This window comes from Rissa tridactyla, chromosome 3 (genome assembly GCF_028500815.1).
Source record: "Rissa tridactyla isolate bRisTri1 chromosome 3, bRisTri1.patW.cur.20221130, whole genome shotgun sequence".
NCBI classification, from domain to species: domain Eukaryota; kingdom Metazoa; phylum Chordata; class Aves; order Charadriiformes; family Laridae; genus Rissa; species Rissa tridactyla.
The window spans coordinates 1,198,135-1,214,946 of NC_071468.1; the positions used below are offsets into that span (position 1 = coordinate 1,198,135).

The 16,812-nt window shown below is 38.5% G+C and overlaps 1 protein-coding gene across 4 annotated transcripts in view; it reads right to left on the reverse strand.

Moving 5' to 3' along the window:
* Positions 1–16,488, reverse strand: part of FANCL (FA complementation group L) — a 29,777-nt gene extending 13,289 nt beyond the window's left edge. The window contains exons 1-7 of one of the 4 annotated variants that reach the window (XM_054195228.1): positions 15,063–15,787; positions 14,105–14,420; positions 13,354–13,407; positions 12,320–12,380; positions 10,758–10,814; positions 9,136–9,233; positions 2,433–2,529 (exon numbers count right to left, since the gene is read on the reverse strand). In XM_054195228.1, the coding sequence (XP_054051203.1) occupies positions 2,433–2,529; positions 9,136–9,233; positions 10,758–10,814; positions 12,320–12,380; positions 13,354–13,407; positions 14,105–14,280 (543 nt within the window). In that variant the 5' untranslated portion in view covers positions 14,281–14,420; positions 15,063–15,787. The other 3 variants (XM_054195229.1, XM_054195231.1, XM_054195230.1) reach the window with 3 other exon arrangements.
* Between the last annotated feature and the right edge of the window lie 324 nt (positions 16,489–16,812).

The following is a 16,812-nucleotide window of genomic DNA, read 5'->3' on the forward strand; positions in this document are numbered from 1 at the left end:
ATTTATTTAAATTGTGAATGGATGAAGATTTCTGGACCAGGCATTGTCAACCAAATACATCGGAAAACTATTTCACAAAATGCAATCAGAGCATTAAACAATATATCCTTTTATGAGGTTTAAGTCTAATAAAACGTCAAAGTTGCGTAGGACATAAATCGGCTAAGAAACCTAACTACGACAGGACCATTCTCAATTCTTCCAGGTTTAAACTGATCACCCCAAGTTTCCTAGACACTTTACAAATGCAGTTCATGGAGTGCAAGTGTTTTGAAAGGACAGTTCCTACCGCAAAGCACATTCAGACAGGGGTAACTGGTGGAAGTATTTGACAACGCTTTAAGGAAAAGTCCTCGAAACACATCCAAGCCATTAAGAGTGATGGCAAAGGAAGATATAGGGGATTATCTGAACACACACGATAACTTCATGAAAAAGAATTTACTGAATCACTTTTCAAAGACCTTCTTCCTGAAAACATCGTTGGCAGGCTCATAAACTCATTTCACTGTATGGCATCCATGAGGACAAGGCTGAAAAAACCAATCTGCCCGAACACAGACAAGAGCCAGCAACATATACTGGGGAAGAGAGGTTTAGCTCACGTACTAACTTTAATCAAAGAAACAGCATAATAAAAAATCAGCATACTTTTATTAAAGCCAGTTATCAAAAGAAATCCCTTCAAAAAATACTTTATCAAAGTCTTTCCAAAGGTATTAGATATGCATATGAAGTAAAATCAAATCCCCATGTCACCAAACCACACTTCACATATAGTTTTTCTCTTCTGGCAAATTTAAATGCCAGACATGGTTTAAAAAGGACAAGCAATTGATCCTTCATCATAACCATCACTTGGAAAAAAAAAATAAATAAAATTGATGATTAATTGTTACAACAGACAAGTTGGATAATCTAGTCTCTTCATTACACTAGATCATTAGTTGTTAGACAGTGCTTTCTTCTGCTACTAGGAGCCTCACCTTCAGATCTTTTATTACTATAAAGAAAACACACAAGTTTTCCTAAGAACAGAAAACGGTAATCTCGATTCCCCTTACAGTACAGTGGTAAGTTAAGGCTGAACAGAACCAGCCGATGCATAAGTCTAATAATGTTTGACCATGGCAGCTGCTTGGTAAAAATGGGCATTGCACTGTATTTTTTTTCTGCACTTCTATACTTCCATATAGTTAAAATACTTCAGTCACCATAAAATCAAGAACAAACTCAAGGGCAACAGTACGACACTAGAAATTAAGTGCAGCCTAAGCACGGGATAGCAGCTCCCTTATGAACAATGACAACACAGTCTGGTTACTCTCCTCACGCGTTAAATAGACCATAATTGTATTTCCTGATATATTTTCCCATCAATGTATTTAGTAATGGACTGACTAACAAATTAATTATGCATTCTTTACTCTGTGTGTGTAGGATAGTTTTAGTCTTTTTCCAAAATCCACTTTAGCAATCTCAATTCCCAAACGGTACTTTTTCCACAGGCTCCTTTTTCCCCTCTAAGGTAAAATTAGCTTGTCTTATGTAAAACTCAAAAACTGCTCGTATTTAAAGGAACATAGGATGCCTGTGAAGGTGAAATTTAATCTTACAATACCATGCTCACTCCTCATCTCTCCAAGATTATTACTCCAGATGATGGACCAAGGATAGTCCCCAAACAACAACATTTAGACACTTTTGGATCCACTTTTTCCTCTAGACTGATTTTCTGAAGACAACAGCTATTACCATATAACTGTTACCATACAGCCTGGATATTCACAGTTTCTGATAAGAGATTTATGCCTTGAAATGAGAAATTCTGTGAAGAAGCACCGCAATCTGAATTCAGTTCTAAGTACCAGGAAGAATAAAAAATAAAATAAAATTTTTCTGCTTCTGCACATACCATGGATTTGCATTGCAAGCACTGTCCAACTCAGACAATTATTTAAAATAAAAAGAAATACTTTTAAAAAAATTAGGAACGTGCTTCTGTAGTCAGTTTTTCATAAATCTTTATATCTATAGCTTTAACAGTAAGGCTTGCTACAGAAGCAACCCAACATCCTCTACTTCTTGTTATATGCATAGTCTCTGGATAGAGTGATGATGAAAGAAAGTCTCCCAAATGGCTTTGTCTGTAATCCAGTAAAATTATTACAATATCATAAAACATTTTTCATGTGATACACAATTTCATATGGAAAGATTCTTTGATAACCATAATGCACTACTAATTTCAAATTAAGTTAAAGACTGAAAACTCTACTTTATATAAAGTAATTTCTTAAAAAAATTCCCCACCCATTATCTTGCAGAACAGACATACTAAAAACAAACCAACTCTCTAAAATCCTCACGAACTAACAAAAATCCATGTATTTCACGGAAGCCTTAAAACATCTTCTCCCACAGAAATTCACCTTTGCATTTAACTTCAGAATGATGAGATGCTGTCGACCGCAAGAGTCTTCAGCTTTTAGCTTGATTGTGGCAAGACCACTATCCACATACGCGACTCTGAAAGAGAACAGAAAACTCTAACAGCATTGTAAGAAGTCCAGTTTGAAGTGTCTGCAATACTCTTATTAGTCTGTTACAAATATTAATCAGAGGAAGTTCTACATGTCAGCCATTGTACTGCTGTTAATACACCGGTCTACTGCTTAATGCAGTCATATATCTTTGGGTTATTTACAATGTGTGTCAGGGCTCACGCTGTGGTCAGTGAGCACTGTGTTTCAGTTTTCCATCACCGGAACCTTTGACACACACAGCATGTTCCTGTCAGCCTCTACTTATGTACACATTAAACTTCCTGTCAAATCTTTGATCCATTTCTGCAGTTTCTTAGTGTATGAGACTTTTATGCTCTTGATTTGCTTTTCTCTTCAATGAAGTTCTCTTCTGTTATCAATACTGCTATTGTGGAAAATTCAATGGATATTGGTTCCTATTCTGAAATTGATTTTCTGCAGAAAACAGTACCCAAACAGGTACAAAATGAGTTATTGATGATGATTTGCCTTCGTTTCCTGACAGTTTTACACAGTATGCATGCACCCAAGCAAGTAGCAAGTACATATTAAATGTAAATAAGTTTTAAAACTTCTGACATAATCACTGACTCTTTGCTTAAGATGTCATAGATTCGTGCTTCCCCCAACAACGAAGATGAATACAATTGTAAAATATAGAGCGCTCTAGAAACACATTCTGCTGAGTAGCTTCAACAACTGCCAAAAAGGTTCAAACTTCTCCAGATATTTACCAGTGAACTGGGAATGTGAATATTTTGGCATTTTTACTATGTCATTCTTGCATAAAGATAAAAAGCAGTCCAAGATCATCGTACAACTTACCACCCAGACTGATGGGAAGGCCTATCAGAGTTCAAAGAAAGCACCTACTTGCTGACTTAAGCAACGCTTTTTTTTTTAAACCATTACAAAGTAGCCCAGTCATTTGAGCCAGCATGCTGGGAAAAATGGTTCTCTTCCAAGGAAAATGAGCCACGGAGTTGTAGAAGCCTGTACAAGAAAAAGTAGATATACACCAAAGGGTGTGCACCTTCCTAGGAAGGAAGTGAAAAGAAGAAAAAACGATCTGCATAAATGACACAGCCTCAACATGAGGGAAATGAAAAATACAGATGGAAAAAGCAGTAGAGGTAGTAAGTAGGGAGAGAGATACACCATGTCATGTTTAAAGCTGACTAGCTTTAATGCAATAAAATTAAATAACCCTACAGATTCCTGCGCGTGTTTTGGCTCTCCTTTTCTCTACAACAGTAGAAAGAAATACAAGTCTTGATAAAAGTGTAATTCAACTGGAGTCCACAAAACTTGATTTATTTAAAGAGAATTAGAGCATTCTTCCTCTAACTGGAAAAACTTCATTACTCCCGCTTTGTTCCAAATTTACCTCAAAAATATACCACAGAGTTTTACAAAGATAAGAAACCACCTATATGCCACCCCTCCAGCTGCTCTTGCCTGGGGTGGGGAAATCCTAAACCAGCAGCTAAGGCCCAGAATGGTTACTGCAATAAAATATATAGCAGTGTCCAAAACAAAGCCCAACTGCTGCCTGCATCAATGCACTGTGAGGTTACATGGCAAAAAAGGACGGAAAAATTAAAGGTATGCTGCCAAAGCGGTTAGGATTTAAAATTATCTGTTCTAACAGTTATCTTGTTTGGACCACTTCACTCCTGAGATGCCAGAAAGGTATGGATTATTTTAGTTTAAAATCAAACATTTTTGCAGTTCCTCACTCTATATTGGGCAGGAGGGGAAAAGATTTAAAAATTATTTTAATTTCTTAGATAGCAATGGACATACATATCTTAAATCTTATTTCTGAAATGCTTAGGGGTTCAGTACTTTTACAATTAGTTTAACAACCTGACGGCCTCTAAAATAAACATATATACATGTGTGTGTCTATTTATGTATTTAAAAATAAATATATGCACACCATTATATTAAAAATATAGTGACTATATGATTATGCTCAATCATATTTGTAAAGAACCTTCACTACAGTTTTATTGACAGTGTAAATTAGACACTTCAGAAAAAATATGTAAGCATTCAGAAAAAGTGCTAAGAGCACACATAATCACCACCAGTTTAGTTATGTACAGAGGAATACGTCATAAAATGACTTTCAAGTTCTGTCCATTATTCAATTTTTAATATATTTTTAGTTTTAGAATTTATATGATACCAGTTAAAAATGTGATTTTCACTGAGCTTGGAGGTAACAGGAAAAAAAAATTGTAAAAACATGTAGATCGTCACCGCTGTATGAAGCGCCACTACAACACAGACCAATCTGGAAATTCTTATGACTTTTATTCAATTTTGACTTCAACAACTAGTCCCTAGTAGAAGACGACTATTCAGGCTAAGCAACACAACACCTTTTAAGTATTATTCATCACCAATCACGTACTTAAAGAGGTTTTCTAGTAAAGGATTCTCTTCCTTTTCAAACTTTTTCACAAACGGTAACACCAAGGAATAAAAAACTCCTCAGACAGGGGCATACAGGGTTGAAGAATGCCCAGAATGAAAACTCATAGCTAGCCTTCCTTCTTCTCAACAGAATGCAAAACCAATAAACTGCCTCCAGGGAACAAAGGAGGATTCAGTTTTCCATTTAGGATACAATAAAGGAACCCAGTAGCTTCGTGACATCTTTGGATAAGAAGAGATGAAAGGATCAGTTCTGTAAGACTGGGAAAAGTTGCTCAATGCTGTAAAAGTGGTATGAAATTCCTCATGTGATTGTACAATATACAATAATAAACAATAAGAAATTGTTTACATAGGTGATATTTTAGTTATATAAACTTTTATTTGTCTGTAGGCTCCATCATTTTACCACATAGAAAAAAATGGAATGACCATAAAGATGGAAAGCCTGAGTTCAATCTCTGAAGCACTGTAATCCAGCATAACATGCAAATCCTATTTCACTGAGAGCACACGACACGGCAGGATTCCCTTGGAAATGGAGAAGGCAAGAGGAGAAGATACTTTCTATGAAAAAACTTGGCAAGTACCAAGCAGAAATGCACTGAGACTTGAGACAAGTGGAATCATAACTCACACCACAGAGTTAAGACATACTGGCAACCTTTATGAATCCACGTGAGGGTGATGAGTCCTACAAACGTTTTATAGTTGATAATTTACCTTCCCAAGACACTGTCACTGAATCAACTGGCGAGATTATAAAACAGTATTAGAAGAGCCTTTCCTGTAGCTTAATACTACTACATGCGTACTCTCTCCCACCTCAGCTGATTAGGCTTGCGCTGGTGTTTTTGAATGACAGCAGTATCCTTTGAACTCCTCAGCTGTTAGGACAGCACTTAAGTGTTGGAAATTTGGTACAATTTTATAACCTGTTGAACTGTGACTTTTGTGTACAAGCATTTGAATATGAAAGCATATTCTCCCTCCCCCACACCTAAATTAGGTCAGAGAATCAAGTTTTCTGTTTCACAGAGAAAGTGATTATACCTAATCACAGCAGCCTGCCCATTTGCAGTCTTCATTATCGCTTGTACTTTCAGTGGTTTAGGAGGAAAGATCATTGCAGAAAATGTCTTCAATTTGTTTCTGAGAAACTTCACATATTCCTTAGATAAAAGCCACTAGAACACACTAAATTTATGCCATACCCATGATCTTCTTAACTCACTTCAGAGGTAAAGGAACCACAGCCTATTGCTTTGATGCTCTGTCAACCAAAACATCTATCAGTTTGTCCGTTGGATTTGGACGCAGTCGGCTTCCAGCATGACCCAAAACTCACTATGAAAAAGTAAATCTGGGGCCCACAACAAGCCAGTTCTTTTCTAAGAGAAATCCTGATAAATAAAGCTGAAAGCTTCTCAAGGTGCAAGCAGTGATTGATCCTTACTGCCAGTACTATATGCAGACTTAATTCTGTGCTGAAAGACCACAGCAGGATGTTTTTAACTAACATGTGAATACGAATCACTTGCAACTCTAAATCAGTCTAGGTTAAGAGGCCTTGTAGTTCATTGTATTGTTAAAAGCACACTAAAATTAGTGGTGTAACTTACTAATGTACTTCAAATCGCCTCTCTAGGTTATTTTTCTCCCAACTCACAGTAAACCAGACACGATCATCTATGTACAGCCTAGCCCTTTGATTAGTGATTGACTTCCCCAACCAAAAAAACCCAATCACACAGAGACTTTATCCGTAACGTAAGTCAAGAAGCGTATGTTTACTGAATTACATGGCTACACGGGACAAAAGCAAAGCAAAAGTTGTGTGTCTACATGAAGACCACCTTTGTCTAGAAACCGGGTCAAATTCTGCCCTAGAAGCATGCTCTCTGATAAAACACTGATGTGCTTTTTAATAATAAACCACTGGATGTTTCCTATGTACAGCAAGTAAGAAGAAATACCATTTTTGAGATAAGCTACTGAATTGTATTTTGAAAGTGTATTTTTAGTATACTTAGCTATATACTGTATTTATATATCCAATTATAAATATATTATATTTTACAAATTTATATCTTTAAAGTATATTTATTTTATGACAGTGTCCGTTTTGCTGGTGCGGGCTTTTAAGGGTCTGGGGTTGTGGTTTTTTTTCATTTTGGGAGAGTAGGCATGATTCAAATTTATTTTGCATGTGTTTAGGAAATTTTAACTAATATTCTCTGACCTGAGCGAGAAATTTGAATAGAGTATGTCATCAGCTGGCACAACTACATACTTAGTAATGGAAATCACTGAAAAAACTACAGCTGATTTAACAAGGATGTTTTAAATCTTTAAATAAAAGTGGGCCTTCAAAGCAGATTCCTACTTAATGTTAGTCACATGTTATTTATATACGAATCAGGTGAGAAAACTCAAAGCTATTCTTAAACCCAAGGCCTCTTTATCTCATTTAGCAAAATAAACACTAGTTAAAGTTAACTTACAATCCATCCAAGACTAAGGTAAAAGTAGATTGGTCTTGTTGAAAACCACAAGTGTAGACTTTTTAGCTTTCATTTTACTGAAACTAAAAGTACATTCTCATTCAAAACTCTTCAACATCCTACACAATCATTCATTTTAACGCCTTAAAGAAGGCATTGTGAGATTAATTGCACATCGTGAAAGACACTTTCAAATATATTTCCTTAATGCCTCCCTAGAACTACCTTCTTCAACCCCATAGAGGTCTCCTGGAGGTTCCAGGGGAAAGGACAGAAATTAGTCCATTCCAGGCTCTCTGCTGGAGGAATAAAAGACTCAGTATCAGAGAACCTGCCAGCTGATAGCAGTTAAAGCCTTTCAAGTAACAGTCCGCAAAACAGGAAGCTTTGCAGACTCCCGAAAAATTTCCACATGGACCTTAAGCACTTGATCCCAACTGTGTCTTCCTTCAGGTTTCTACACGAGGTATGAGGAGAATAACCTTGTCTTCCTCTGTAGGATGATGAAATTAAATTTGTTCCATGAGGTCATCTGAGAGTATATGGGACTGTGAATAATATAATCTGTTTGCACTCATTTAAGACACTAATGAGAAGGCATCCAGAGGCAGCTATGTGTACATTTCGTTCCTCAACAAAATCAAATATCCCTTCATAGTGTGACACACTTTCCCATGGTATTCAACCAGCCATTTAAGTTGGGGTGAAAAGATTGACTTCTAGTATTCTTCCCTCAGAAGACGACCTGAGCTGTCGCTTCTTGTTCCACAGATACTCAATTTATAGTACAGCATATACATGAAACCATGTTTTTTGGGTGCACCGAGCCTCCATCCGGGTAACACAGTTTATACTCTCCTTGTGCAGTAACCAACGTTTCTCTCACTTGGAAATGCCCCCTTGCTCCCCCAAACATGGTCTGCTTGCAGAGTTTTTGGAGACTAAGGAATGCTTTTCAATAGCCCTCATCTCTGTTTGAGCCCATCTAGGTAGCAAAAATATATGTAAGTTTCTCTCTGCAGGTGTCACAAAGAGCTGGCTGTTTTGAAGTTCTGGATTTACAGCCTTGCAAATTCTCCCCTCCGCTCACAGACTTTTTTTGTAGATTCACCTTTCTGTGGATAACTATGTTATTCCTTTGTCTAAGGAGATCTTTGTGCTCTGGAGAACAAGATAGAACTGTTCTTCAAAAATAATTATTCTAGTTCTAAAAAATGTATGAACTGTATTTATGAAAGCATAAAGGTACAAGATGATCAACCACGGCATATGGGAATAGTCAAAAAAAGCTGTACAAAGTAGGGAAAAGAAGGAAGAAAAAAAAGAGACCTATAAAAATTGTATTTAATATGTTTACTGTGCCAATAGTTTATAGGTCAAAGAAGAATTGATTTCTTAGTAGCAGCATGTCACCTTTCAGCTCAGTTATTTGAGACTGAAAATATACCTTCAGCTGATATAGGTTTGTTGGGTTTTTTTGTGTGGTTTTTTTTAAATTAAAAACAAAGCAGCGGAGTTTTTAAAGCAAAACCAGTTTCTGAACAGGATAAATTAACAGAACATTTGATATGTTCAACTCACAAATACAAAAGAACATATATTCTAAAAATAATGTCTATTAAGAAATAAAATAAACATACTTATTCCATCCCAGTATTTCTAGATCTCTGACAAGACAGGAGTAGTATTCTGGCGGCCGTGGTACATGCAGGTCTTGTGTATTTTTTAAAGCAATTTCCTATTTAAAAGAACATTAGAAACATCATTAAGAGAGATTTCAATATTTTTGCATCTATTTAGTCACGTGATTTTTGCAATTCATTCAAAAATATTAAGCTTATGTAAAATTAACTGTACACTGCATTTGTTTTGTTATAGCCTCCAGCTAAAGCAGATAAAGAAGCTGTTTGGTAAATTACTTCAGATACTGGTAATGAAAACATCTGCAATTTAAAAAAAAAACCCACAGATGTTGACAACATAGTCTTCAGATGCAAATATCAAAAGTGCCTCTTTTTCAGCTAATAAATTTGAAGTCAAGCATCTTGACTAAAAGCATCTTTCAAAAGAAGGTTCTATTAAGCACACAGCTGTCTCCTGGGCTCCACAGCCACTAAAGAAGACACATCTATAAAATCCCCCATATTATTTTTAAGTAGCTATATACAACTTTATACGGCAATCAAAAAAAAAAAATCCATTTCTCAGTTTTATCATCATAGGAGTCCAGAGAGTACTGACAAAAAAATTAAAATTAAATTTATAATAAAATTATTAATAATTTAAAAAAATTAAAATTAAATAAATAATAAATAGATTTAATAATTAAATCAGTATAACAATCATTTCTGCCCAGTTGTCCCACAGTGTCTTCTGTTGTTTTTACTGTCTTCACTGAGGATCACTATTTTACTATTTTGAATGAATTATACTTTCATTGCATTCTCATGTCCTGAGTGCTTGTGCATCCAGGCAAATAGACTGGAATTACTATTGTGAAATATTCCAAAATAGCCACGCGAAGACATTCTTATTCAGTCCCATTCCAAGCGCTTTTGCCTGGTTTAGCGTAATCTAGTTTGTCAGGGACTGAACCAACACTGAGGCAAGGCATTCCCAACACAGAGCAGTTGTGTAATACCAGGAGGGTATTTCTGTTGTTTTGAAGAATACTTACTCTGGTTTATTTCTAAGTCAAATAAGTTGTACACAAGTATTCTTTGCCAAGGAGGCTTATAGAATAATGTTTTATCAACAGACAAGAAATTGTCAGTTTTGCGTTGTTAACTGGAGACTTTGCTACTTTTCAATGCCAGATTACAAAACACTTTAAAAACCTCCAAACAAACAGCAGTATCTGAACTAAAACAAACAAGCAAGCATTTACTGGTCAAGTTGTCACACAGATAAAAGCACCTTTAGCAATCCATTGACTGTAGAATCCTTTGTGTGATTATAAGCCTTCTTCACCGTCTGGATAATACCAGGAATTCCAAGAAAATCATTGGAAGAGGATGGCTCTATACTGAAATCCCTTGCTGGGATTTTAATTTTTCGATAACATTCCAATTTTCAGAGTACAGTCACTTAAAACCCTAAAGGATATTTATACAAATATTACATGAACAGCATACATACAAAGTCACCTCTTCTTAAAACAAACAAATAAATCCATCTACCAAACAGTAAACTGTAACAAATCGAAAGTGAAAACCAAAGCTCTAAGTACATCCCTCTGCCACACATACATGTTGTCACTTACCAAAACAGTTTTCAGCTCCACCATAAAACTGACAAGATCTGGACAGCTGTGCAACCTCTGGAGGGAACACAGTATTAGTTTGTTTTCTTCAACTCATAACTTTCCGTGGTAAACAATTTCAGTCTAGTTTTTTCTAGTATTGTCAAAGCAATTAACATAAAAATCACAACCGTATACCACGTTTAAATACTTCAATTCAAGAACAAACCTCACAGAGTGAGGGGAACTTTACTGAAAACTAACCACCAACTTTGTCACATCATGTCACATTACATGTTTATATAGTTTATGAAGACTTTACACTTTATGTATTTGTGAAGACATTGATGAAGACTTTCATCTTCGACGATGAGAACAGAAGCTTTAGAATGACTCAAAAATGTTTTATAGTTGGTTACATTTTAAGAACTCTGCAGACCTGCCTGCTTTTAGATGCTGACCATGATTAAGGATCCCTGTCTATCTTCAGGTGTGGTACATGTTTACACTTCAGTTTCCTTGGCTCTGTATCTTTGGTCACTCCATAGTCACAACCCTTGCCCTGCACATCCAGATACAGTGTCTCAAAAAGCACAGGTGGCAAAGATGCGTTCTTTGAAACAAAACATTCTTCATGACTCCAGGGCTGTTGTATTCTTGCTCCAAAGTTTCTTCTGGATAGGGAGGTTTAACTTAGATTCCTTGACTGTCTACAATACAGAATGACCTACATCTATCAATAGTTAATATTCATTCTCTTCATTGTACTATGAACAGTTTGTAAAAAAATAAATATATAAAAAGGGAAAAACAAAATCTGTTTTTAACTGAGAGATTAAAGAGACATTAAAGAAAAATTCCAGTAATATGTCAGCAGACATTTATTAAAATTGTTCAATATCAAGCTTAAATAAAAATAAATATTTACCAAATTCTGTCTATTTCTCTTTAGGTTGACACGCAAATCCTCAAGCATTTCAAAATAAATCTTGGCTACACAATGAGTGTTCTTTAACACTTTTAGAATAGGCGTGTGAGTGTAAGCCTTTCTGAATTACCATCACAGAATAGTTTGAGTTGGAAGGGACCCTTAAAGGTCATCTAGTCCAACCTCCCTGCAATGAGCAGGGACACCTCAACTAGATCAGGTTGCTCAGAGCCCCATCCAGCCTGGGGATGGGGCATCTACCACCTCTCTGGGCAACCTGGGCCAGTGATTCTTTCACCACCCTCATCGTAAAAAACTTCTTCCTTTTCTCTAGTCTAATTCTACCCTCTTTTAGTTTAAAACAGTTGCCCCTTGCCCTATCGCTACGCTCCCTGATAAAGAGTAATGTAATTCCTCTGTAATTCCTCTGTAAAAGAGTCCTGTAATTCCCCTTTAAGTACTGGAAAGCTGCTATAAGGTCTCCCCGGAGCCTTCTCCAGGCCGAAAATCCCAACTCTCTCAGCCTGTCCTCACAGCAGAGGGGCTCTTCATGGCCTCTTCTGGACTCACTCCAACAGGTCCATGTCGTTCCTGTGCTGAGGGCCACAGAGCTATAAGCATACATTTAACAGAAATGGTTTTAAAAGTTGTATACCTGCTTTAAAATATGCCGATATCCATGCAGTATCTTCTTTAGGTGCCAGCTACACTCTATCCTAGATAAACAGTATTTTGTACAAATTATAAATTCACAGTATTATAATTTAATAATAATTTGTATAAACTATAAATTCAGTTTTTAGAAGAGATCAGAAAGTCTGCTACACAACAACATAAAAGTTTTTTCTTCAAAAAAACAAAGGAAGTAAACAATACTTCAAGATTTCTTTGCGTTTTCATATTCAAAGTTATTTAAAACTTTCAAATGTCACTATCCCGAAGACCATTAAAAATTAAGCATTTACCTACAAAAGCCTCTGTTCTTCGCTGTAAACAACAACATAATTCTTGCAAGCTAATATGACTTCATAAAATACACCAATATTTAAAAATGATATCTTGAAAATGTCAAAGTTACCTAAAATGTGGTTTTAAGTCTCTGACCCAAAATGTAATAAAGCTGTCTAATACCACATCTGTTCGCAGTTCAGAGCAGGCTGGCCAAGGCAGAAGTATGGAACACAATGTTGAAGACTAATTCGTATAAATACTCACAGCAATAAGAACAGAGCTTTTAAAGAAAAGTTGGGTAACACAAATTAATACGTATTAACAGGAAAGAGAAAATCATGGTTAGCATAACTTTAACTCCATGTATATCATTACTTAAAAATTACAAACTTGCACTGAATTTTCTTTTTCCCAAATGGTGACATATAAATAATCTGAATTAAACGAACATTTTTTTCCAAGTACATTGATTTATATATAAGTACAACCAATTATTAATTACAACAAGTTTCAAAGTTAATTAAGAACAAAATATTTTGATATAGGCAATGTTTATTGCCAGTGTTTATAAAACACTGATGCTGTACAATTTTGTTGCAAGGTTAAGTTGAAACCAGTAAGAATTAATTACCAACACTGATATTGGAAAAAATAATTCATATGCATATCCATCATTGCTTTTATCAAAATAAGCTTCTGTTATGTACACTTGTAAATTGCTTTCATTTGCTATCTTACCTTGCATTTTTCAGTTGAAAATCCATTGGTAACCGTATCCTGATATGGAAGTCTCTACCCTTAAAAATAAACATTTAGTTAATAGGAAGGTCAGCAAAGAAAAATAGACACTTTTGGGAAGTATTGCCCATAAGATCAGCTGCTAAGAAAGAAAGTTTGTATTATCTGACTTTCAGGAATATTATTCAGATTTTCTTTATTTAGGAAAAAAAAGCAGCATAAATGACACCTAGAAATAACGCTGATTTTAATTCTGAAGTTGAAATACTCTTGACCTCTAACTCACAGTATTCAGTAAAAATTGTTCAGTGCATCATATTTCACAAAGCAAAGATAACACCTTTTAGAAGAAAATAAACATTATGCAAATCTGGACAAAACCAAGAAATATAATTTAATCCAAGCCATGCTGAAGTACATGAAAGCCTGTCTCCAAGTCAAGCAGAAGTCAAAAAAGACTCTTATCATAAAGGTACCACACTAAGAAGGAACTTGGGCACTGATCCACAACACATTTCAGCAAGGTTTTAGAAACTGTAAACAAAACCAGTCCCAAGTACATGAATGTAAACCTGTTAGTGCAATGCATATGGGGCAGTTCCTAAATGCCACCTACTTGTATTTTCAGTAATTGTTCCTGTTCGTGATCCTCCTTATACTGTCTTATGGGATGACCAAAATAAAACTGAAATAAAGAAGGTTTGCGAGTAAGTTTAACTCCTCCCTGAAGCAAAGAGGGCAGTTAACTCACCTCAAAACTTTTATTCCAGACTCTGTTCCAGCTCGGCATACCTTGAATTCTGTCTGCAAATTCTGAGAGTTCTTCATCAGGAATTTAAGAACAAAACCAGATTTCGTCCTCTGATTAGATGACCGATACAGTGGATGCTTTATCTCAGTTTCAGAATGGCTTTTGATGTTTCCCATAAGATCCTCATAGACAAACTGAAGAAGATGAACTAGACAAGATGACAGCAAGGTGGACTGAAAATTTGCAGAACTGCTGTGCTCAAGGGGTTGTGGTCAGCAGGACGAAGTCCAGCAGGAAGCAGTCCAGCAGGAAGCCCCTGAATAATGGTGCACACCAGGGGTCCGTCCTGGGGCCAACACTATTTCACCTTCATTAGTGACCTGGATGATGGGACAGGATGTGCCCTTGCTCAGCAAGTTGGCAGAGGATACAAATCCGGGAAGAGTGGTTGATAGACCATGTGATTGTGCTACTGTTCACGGGAACCTCAACGGGCTGAGGAAAGGAGCTCATGAACTTAAGAAAGGAAAGTGCAAAGTCTTGTACTGGGACAGGATTCACCCCATGCACCAGCACATGCTGGTGGCTGACCAGCTAGACAGCAACTTTGCAGAAAAGGACCAGGTGGTCCTCGTGGACATGAAGTTGACCCTGAGCCAGCACCACACCCTTGCAGCAAAGGTGGCTAAACACATTGTGTGCTGGATTAGGCAGAACATTTCCAACAGGTCAAGGGGGGTGATCCTTCCCCTCTGGTCAGCACTGGTGATGCAAACCTGGAGTGCTGGGTCACCAGTACAAGAAAGGCATGCACATACTGGAGTTTGTCCAGTGAAGAGCTATGAAGGTGATTAAGAGCTTGAAATCTCTCTCACAAGAGGAGAGACTGAGGGAGCTGGGACTGGTTAGCCCAAAGAAAAGAAGGCTCAGGGGCGATCTTGCCAGCGTGTACAAATACCTGATGGAGGAGGACTAAAGAAAGTCTAGTCAGGCTCTGAGTGACACACACTGACAGGATGAGAGGCATCTGGTACAAGTTGAAATACAGGAAGTTTCACCTACGTGCAATAAAAAAAAAAATCTCAAAGAGCGAGGGTAATCAAACATTGCAACAGGCTGCCTGCGAGGTTGCACAGTCTTCGTACTCAGAGATATTCAAAACTGGACATGGTCCTGAGCAGCCTGCTCCAGCTGACCCTGCTAGAGGGCCTCCAGAGGTCCCTTCCAACCTCCCTGTTTCTGTGATGTTCACAAGCAAAAACAAGATACCCGTTTCAGAGCTGGATATAGCCCATTAGCACATCAGTTGCTTCCAAACTCCTCCAAAGCTGACATCTACTGTACGCTTAAATTAAGCACATAACCTCAGACTTTACTACATTATGGCCTTAGCCCTAACCCAAAAATCACATCTGAGACCAGACACCCACACTTGCATCTTATCCTTCCCGTTAACTCCAGGATGCATTCTAACACAGAGAGCATTTCAAAAGCTGCAGCTGTTAGAGGAATGCAAATATAAACACACACTTGCAAATGTCTTCTGAAAGTTGAACAACAGAGTCACCAAAAACTTTCCTGAGTTTTGACTGCAAAACTACGATTTTTGAAAATGCAAGTGTGACGCAGCCTGCGTCTTTTGACTTTTACTTATTTTTATAGGAAGACAATCGCAAGCCATTTCTAAATTAAAATACACCTGTTAGGAGCTGTCTCTATGGTCTGCGTGCAGGCACATGTGTGACGTTTTCACGAGCCACGGCTGTGGCACCAGTGCATGGCACCTCTGATGGCAAAGGCGGCTTCAGAGCGTTCGCTCCCAAGCCACCGCGGGTGCTGCTCTTCTCCCTGCGCTGCAGTTTACCACATCCCCAGGGAGAGGATGGAGGTGAAACCTCGCAAACACAGGGACAGGAAAATACCCACCATTGGTCATTTGCTTCAACCTTTAACCCTAGGCCACAGGCACACCGAATGAAAACGTTCCCCAGCGCAAATCCAGCCCACTCGCCCTCAGCGAGGCGGCGCCGCAAAAAAACCCCCTATTTCCCCCCGACACCGCAGGGGACCGGGTGCAGGCAGCCACCGCAAGCGGAGACGCCCCGCTACTGCCCCCCGCCGCCATTTTCTGCTTCACAAACCCGGCGGCTCCGCTCCTCCCCGCCCCGCCCGCCAAACCCGGCCGGGGTGGAGTGGGGAATGAGGGGAAGAGGCTGACGCCCAGTACCACCCGCCGCTCCCGGTACCTGCGCGGTGACGAAGCCCTCGTAGGCCGTCCCCTCCCGGTCCTGAGGCGGCAGCAGCGGGCAGTGGCGGAGCAGAGCCGCCGGGGCCGCCATGCCGCGCCGCTCCTTCCCGCACGGCCGTTCGAACCCGACGCGCCGCCGGCGGAGGCCCCGCCCCCGCCAGCGCGCGCCCCACCCTTCCCCTCAGGCGCGTGAGCCGACCGTTAGCTGAGGCGGGAAATTTTGTGCAGACCCCGGCGGCTTCCAGAAGCCTGAGGAACAGGGCGTCCCCGGGGTTTGCTCGCGCTTGAGCGTGTCCTGAGGGGATAAGCGGCCTGGACTATGGAGAACCGTCGAGCAAGGCCCTTAACGCATGGCCAGCTGTGCCAGGCAGATTGCAGCGTTGTCCAAGGCAAGGCAAGGGGTTACTTCTGGCTCGATTAATGCGTTTCTCTTCTAGGGATCATACAGCGTTTCCTGGCA